Raw genomic sequence first — 7,412 nt, 5'->3', positions numbered from 1 at the left:
CAGAACACAGACCTGCCTTTAAAATATGTGTTATCTTATTCTTCACTTGTAAACATAACTGAGTTTGTTTACATTTTTATATCTGAATAAGAGAGAGAGGAGTCTCTGGTCACTGTGCCTGATTTCTTCCACCTGCCTCAACAGGGGTGCTCCCACTCATTGTTAGTGTGTGTGTGTGTTGGGGGGGCTGGGGATAAAACTCAGGGCCTGTGCATACAAAGCAAATGCTCTACCACTGAGCCATAAGGGTGCTCCCACTATTATTCTCTATCTTCTAAGAGCAGGGGGATCCTAATTACCAAAGGGCTCACTCTCTAGGGTATCAAGTGTTCAATGTTTTCTGCTCTGGAAGTGGTCAGGCAAGTCACATCTCAGACATGTGATTGACATACCAGCCTCAGTGTGGGTAGAGACATGATAAGGGCCTGTCTTAATTTTACTCTGCTATAACAGAACACCTGAGACTGGGTCATCTATAAAGAACAGAAATATATTCTCCCACAGTTCTGGAAGCTGGGAAGTCCAAGGTACCAGGATCTGGTGTGCACTGTCCTACTATGTCCTCAGGTGGTGAAATGTGGAAGGGCAAGAGAGAAACCATGTGCTCTTATGGCAGAGAGAGAAGAGGGAGAACCTACTCTGGCAAGCCCTTTTTATAGCAGTATTAAGCCATTCATGAGGACAGAGCCACCTTTCATTAGGCCCCAACTCCAGTACATGAATTGTGGGGACATATTCATACCACAGCAGGAGCCCAGAGAACTGGGCTCTGGACGCTGATGACCCTCCACCATCAATGCCTTAAGAAGTATCTTTATACCAGCTCACAGTCTGACTGCCTTCATCCCCAAGTCGAGGAATGGGTACACAGCGCATGTATATTTTCAGACAGGAGGTGACACCTCTCTTCTCCCAAGTTGCAGGACCACGAGCCTTTGTGAGCTCCCTTTACCTGGGGTCTCCTGTACTCCTGGGTCTGGGCTGACTCAGACATCAGATGCTCTGTGCCAAGCAGACACAGAGCTAAGTCATCACAGAACCAACAAAACAGGCCAGGGCATATCCTAGGCCCTCCTGGGAGTCTGGGCAAGGCGGGTGGGAGAGAGATGGGTGAGGTCTTGTCTGCTGGCTAACCTCATTTTGCCCAATTGTTTTGGAGGCGACTTCACTGGACACTGAGGGAGGGGTCAGCCCCCTCTGCTTCAACCCCAATTTACCTGCTCTTACCTGGTGCAGACACCTGCCTGCTCAGAGACTATCCTAAGCATGTTTCTAACTAGGAAGCTTTGGGGCCTCCCCCCTTACAAAAAGATCCCCCAAGGAGAAGGGGCAAAGGAGGGAAAGGCAGCATGCTCCAACCTGCAGTGTGGACCATCGTCGTCCTCCAGGTAAGTCTGTTCCTCTCAGCCCAGCCATTGGCTCCAGAGATCCTGATTCCTGCTGAAGTCTGGAGCAGAGAACAAAGGCAGACCCAACCTGGAGAGGAGTGTGGCTTGGGGGAGCCCTTCCATGCCTGCCTGCACCTTGCCTCCCCATAAGTGCCAGGGGTTGGATGTGTTCTGCTGTAGAAAACTGGCATGGTGAGCCCCTGGAATCTTACATCATTCTGGTCAGAATTCCAGCTCTTCCAGCATCCATCAGGCTGCCATGACCTTGAAGAATGGTCTGGAGAGATGAAGAGCTCTCAAAATGGCATCATACAGGGGAAAAAAAAATAAAAGTCAAATTAGAGCCAAAGGATCAGGGTTTGCTCAAGCATTTTGTAACTTGAGTACCAGAGGAAAACTTTGAATTTATTTGTGATGTATTTTACTCACATAAGAAAGGAGCAGAAGGCATTACATAAAGTTCATCATGAAAATGCATCTAGCTATTAAGTCATGTCTTTGCTTTTTATTTTGTGTATATCTTGCTTTGCTGCAAGAAATCTAAATTTTATGTAAAATTGGTAATGTTGTCTTTAGTTTGTCACTGAAAATATGAACAAACCTTTCACCTTTTAATTCTGATGCAATTACCTATACTTTTATGTCATAGTTTCTTGTTACTAAAATTAGCAGTATATTGTATATGCCAGTGGCTTTCCAATTTTAGTGTGCTAATTTGCAAAAGAGCAGGTTTAGTGGGACTAGAATAAAGCCCAGGTATCTGCATTTTAAAGAGAAACATTGATATATAAAATATATAAATAACATTAATGCTGAATTTGAGGAAACAATCTCTCCCCACTATGTTCTTTTTGGAATTGCAAATCATAATTCTAGAAAAGTGCCCACACTTACTGATGCCAACATAGTCAAACAAAAACTCTGAGTTCATGACAGGTCATAATGTTTAAAAAAGTTATTAAGTACTATCTATATTTCTAACATTAACAGGATCAACAAAATAAAAATCTTAGGACTTACCAAGGTAGTTTAATGAAGAATCCATAATATATATACAAATACATATATAGTACTTTAATATTTTTTAAAGTATTTTTCATATTTCTTATGGATATGGAGTAGTATAGATGAATGTCTGAGTTTGAGTCTAAGCTTTGTTTTCCTCTTTTATTCATACAAGTTAGATAAATTAGTAAGGTTAATTTCCCTGAAGCCCCTGATAAAACTTAACAAAAGGCAAGGTAGGCAACTGAAATCATAATTATTCTTGTATTTGGGAGGGAGGTTTAATTCTGAGTTCATATAATAGTGTCTTTCTCACAAATTTGTCCTAACCCAGGCCCCAAGGGGACTCTTGTTTGAGTCCAGGGAAGAAAATGGAGTCTTTAAGAGGAAAAAATGGACAGGATTATTTTGTTAAGAATTCTTCCCCCTGGGCACATACTGGGCATTGAACCCAGGGTGCTTTACCACTCAGCTACATCCCCAGTCCTTTATTATTATTATTATTATTATTATTAGAGATCTTGCTAAGTTACTGAGAGTCTCACAAAGTTGGTGAGGTTGCTGTTGAACTTGCAATCCTCCTGTCTCAGCCTCCTGAGATGCTGGGATTAGAGGCATGCACCAACCTTGCTAAGCATTCTTTTAAAACATCAAGGTCTAAGCAGCATTTGGGATGGTATATATTGGGTAAGTGTAATATCCCAGCTGGAAGAGGGGAATTCTGCATATACCTATAGGAGTCAAAGTGCAGCTTTGGCTCACCAGGGACTGCAAAGCAATCACTAAGGTGGTGCACTTTAAGGACATTAGCAGCATGGGGGCTGGTGACAGGAGCAGGACCTACAAGAAGGAGCAGCTTTACCTGGTAAGTATGGCAGTGTCTGAGAGTACAGTAGGATAGGAACAGAATGTGCCACTCACCTGGAATATCACAGGAATTTGTGAGCATGAATGAAACCTCCTTTTAATACTATCCTGTGTTTGAAGAGAATCTATAGTAGTTGGGATCCTGTAGTGTAGGTGACGAAAGAAAAGAACACAGTTCACACAATCTTTATCTCATTTTGTCCCACAGCAGCACTGTAAGGCAGGTCGTATTCTTATTCATATGTGAAAATAAGACTCTTAGCTATTAGTAAATACCTGATTTATAATCCCGCCTAAGATATTCAGAAGAAACATGAATCACTTTTCTTTAAGTTCTGACAAATATTTATTAAGGGTCACATTGTCTTTATAAGCTGATTAACAGGGTTTTGTTTTATTTTTTACAAAATTGCTTTGCATTTTTTCATTACATTGTTTCTTTTGCAACAGTAGAATTTTTTTCTGGGAAAATGGGAATTTCAGATAAAGCAAAAATTAAAAAGATAAAAATCACCTACTATACTGCTTAGATAGCCATTGTTAAGCCTTTTAAGTATATACTTTTAGTTTTTTCTTTGCATATTAATATATAAATATACGCGTTTTTTTTTTTTTTTACAAAAACGGGATACTATATATACCTTTTGAAAATTGCTTTTTTTCCACTTCACAATATATAATGTACATCTTTCCATGCAAATGGGTGGGAATCAGATTTTAGGAGGCAAAAGAGCCAATTTTATGCCAGTTACAAGCCAGACATGTAAAATAAACTGCATACAAAGATAAAATGAAGACGGGGAAAAAAAAGCCATAAGAGAACGCAAACAGAAAGTCCATGTGGCAATACTGTTATGAGACAAAACTGCACTAAAGGCCAAACACATTAAATAGGATAAGGACGGCTCCGTTTTGCCTTCCAGTGCATTATCATGAGTTTATTTCTTACTCTTTTCATCTCTTCCATTTCATCTGCTGCCTGTATCATCTCCTCATTACTTAAATTTCTGCCATGGATGTCCCCTCTAAACTGCGGGCGAGAACGGGCCAGCCTTTCTTTGAAACTTCCCTCTTCGAGCTTATGTTTGCCCACTCCACAAGGAGGCTGCTCCATGGGAGGGCGCTCCGCCAGCAGGTCCTTCCGGGAGAGGCGCTCCCGAGGAGGGCGCTCCTCACACAGCAGCATCTCAGGCAGGAGCTCAGGCAGGAGTTCCTCGGGAAAGAACTCCTCCTCAGAGGAGCAATCCTCAGAGGACTGCTCGTCCTCGGAACACTGGTTGTCAGGAAGCTGCTCCTCCGGAGACCGCTCCTCATCGACCTTTGGCGAGTTCTGTGGCTGTTCTTCGTTTTCTCTGCATGATTTTTCCATGTTGAGATTTTTCTTCTTCAAGCACAGTTATTCTTAAGAGACAAGAAAAGGCAGTCGAGTCACAATACTTGGCAGCTGGACCAACACCCTGGCCATGGGTACTAATAGCTGCTTTGCCCTGATTCGTGGCCCAAGTCCTTAAACCTGCGTTTACTTAGAGGCTCTCGGGCTCTCGTCACCAAGTCGCTTTCTTGGTTGCCCCCTCCTTCCCGGAAAGCCCACCATTTTCCCAGCAGGCCTTGCCACAGGCTTCTCCCACTGTGACAGGGGTGGGGCAGTGGGGGCCCTGCAGACTCCGTTCCTTTCGGCATCCTCCCTTGCACCCCTATCCTGGGTCGCTGCCCACCCCTTCCCCCACCTGGACCTCTCACATCCGTGCACCCCTAAGTCGTCCCCTCCTCAAGGTGCCCCGCTGAGACTGCAGACAGACGCCGGACAGGGTAGGGGGCGGGGAGAGAGGAGGGCGAATTGACTGACGCACACCCCCAGTTTCAGCTGCCGGCCCCATGCCAACCCCCTTGGGGTTCGCTTCCCTACTCAGACCCTACATCAAGCTTTGTCCTCTATGTCCCCACTTCTCCACCCAGCAAAGCTGGTCATTTCTTTTCAGGCGGGAAGTGGAAGCGAGGGTTACTTAGAAATTGTTTCCAAGTGTTTTCACCTCCCTCCCGGGAGGAGGGCTTCACCCACCTCTTCGCCGAAACCCCAAGACCACCATTTTCTTTAACAAAATTGTGGGCGCGGGGTGGAGGGCGGGGCTGGAGCCTACCGAAAGGCCTGGACTCAGCCATCCGGATCTGTTCCCAGGGATTACAAGGCAGCACCAACACTCACACCGATTTCAGAGGATCGAGGGAACTTACTTCCTTCTGCTTTCCCTCTCGACCAAAGGGTAATAGGGAGATGGTGTCTGGACAGGCAAAAAGGACCAGGACGAGAGGGACTTGGGCAGACATAGGCTCCTGGTCACGTGAGGGCCGCGCGTCACTGCCGAGCTCAGATCCCCAGTTACCACTTTGACCGGCGACTGTTCGCAGCAACCTGCCAGAATCTCCTGACCCCAGACACACCAGGCATTGTCACTCACCTTTCTTTGTTTATATTTGTCTGTTCCCTGGTTACCAGAGACGATTAGCATCAGGTCTCGGTGGTTATTGTCTCTTCCTGCCTGCTGCTTACCTCTCTCCCACCACCGTCCCTTCCTCAGCCACTAAAGCCTCTGATTTCCCCTTCTCTTCAGATCCTGCAATGCAATTTGACTTTCACGAATCACCGCAACACTCTCAAGTTTAATCCACATCTATAACGGTGTCATGTCCATTTAGGCTCCATCAGCATGTTTTCATTTCTTCTCACTTTCACGGAAGGCAAACTTTCATATTTCTTTGGCATCACTATTGTGTGTGTGTGTGTTTTGAGGCCCCAGACCTATATCACAAAGAAAAGCTCCAATATAAATTGATAATCATTCAGTTCTACACTTCTAGAAAGAGTTGTTTGTAAAGTATGCAAATCTAAAAAGATTCAGTACTTGGTTTTCATAAATCAAAATATACATTTGTCCACCTAAGTACAAATAATCCAGAAAATCTATTTATTAATTATTTGAAATGGGAGAGTTCTTGATGGATAGCATGGCATTTTTCTCTTCCCCCTCTCTCTATATACACACATATATACATACACACATGCAGATCTATCTATCTAGATACATGTATGTACACATAGGCACAATAAATAGTTTATATGTATATCTAAATTATTACTATTCATAACAGAAAAAAATAGATTTTACTGGGACTCTTAAATCCTTAGTCAGCCAGTTATTGGTGCTTCTAGTTGAGAAAGTTTATATTAATTCATTAAATCAACAAATACTTTGATTCCTGGAATTGCTGGACCCCAAAATTTAGATGCAACAGAGAAGACAGTCAATAATAAACCATGCTAGGGCTGGGGTTGTGGCTCAGTGGCAGAGCACTTGCCTAGCATGTTTGAGGCACTGGGTTCAATTCTCAACACTGCATATAAATAAATAAAATGAAAAGGTCCATTGATAGCTGAGGCAGGAGAATCATGAATTTAAAGCTAGGCTCTGCAATTTAGCAAGGCCCTAAGCAGCACAGTGATACCCTGGCTCAAAATGAAATATATATAAAAAAGGGCTAGGGACAAAAATTGGAAATGATAATAGTTTGCCTTTATATCTTTTCCATAATTGTTTTAATTTTCTGTTTTTCTGTGATATGTGTCTTTAAAACAAAGTTTCACTCTACTTCTTTTTTAAAAAAAGTTTCAGTGCCACAGATTGAACCCAGGGGTACTTAACCACTGAACCACATCCCCAGCCCATTTTTTAATATTTTGTTTAGAGACAGGTCTCACTGTGTTGCTTAAGGCCTTGCTAAGATTCTGAGGCTGGCTTTGAACTTGTGATTATCCTGTTTCAGACTCCAGAGCCACTGGGATTACACGCATGTGCCACTGCATCCAGTTTGTCTTTATTCTTTTGCCAAGGATTGGCTTCTCAATAGTAGTACCTATCCCATTGGATTGGTAAGTAGAGTACATGAGTCAGTGAGTCAGTATATGTGCAGGATCTGGAATATTGCCTAGCACATAGAAAGTGCTGTATATAGATTAAGTATAATAATGGGAAGAGTAAATAATACTGTGAAAAAGCACTAACAATACTATTAATTATTATTCTTTTATTATAAATATTGTAGCCAAAGAAAAACCTCAATAAACCCTCTAGCTTCACTTGTTTCTAGTTGATTTTA

The 7,412-nt window shown here is 42.9% G+C and overlaps 1 protein-coding gene across 4 annotated transcripts; it reads right to left on the bottom strand.

Moving 5' to 3' along the window:
• Window positions 1-3,588: 3,588 nt before the first annotated feature.
• On the bottom strand, window positions 3,589-5,644 carry Tceal1 (transcription elongation factor A like 1). 4 transcript variants are annotated; one of them, XM_034635571.2, is made up of 2 exons: window positions 5,399-5,644; window positions 3,589-4,661 (listed from the first exon to the last, which is right to left on the bottom strand). In XM_034635571.2, exon 2 carries the CDS (start codon window positions 4,627-4,629, stop codon window positions 4,147-4,149), a length of 483 nt encoding a protein of 160 aa, XP_034491462.1. In that variant the 5' UTR covers window positions 4,630-4,661; window positions 5,399-5,644; the 3' UTR covers window positions 3,589-4,146. The 4 variants fall into 4 exon arrangements, with proteins under 4 accessions (XP_034491462.1, XP_034491461.1, XP_034491463.1 ...); XM_034635570.2 differs by having other exon boundaries at window positions 5,493-5,643; XM_034635572.2 differs by lacking the exon at window positions 5,399-5,644 and adding an exon at window positions 4,988-5,060.
• Between the last annotated feature and the right edge of the window lie 1,768 nt (window positions 5,645-7,412).

The sequence above is a fragment of the Marmota flaviventris genome, chromosome X (assembly GCF_047511675.1).
Source record: "Marmota flaviventris isolate mMarFla1 chromosome X, mMarFla1.hap1, whole genome shotgun sequence".
NCBI lineage: Eukaryota > Metazoa > Chordata > Mammalia > Rodentia > Sciuridae > Marmota > Marmota flaviventris.
Note: the sequence above shows the minus strand (reverse complement) of the source record. Positions and strands in the feature narration are given on the sequence as shown.

Excerpts from the sequence above, each read along its gene's own strand:
- Tceal1 (XM_034635571.2), bottom strand. The coding sequence starts at position 4,629 with ATGGAAAAATCATGCAGAGAAAACGAAGAACAGCCACAGAACTCGCCA.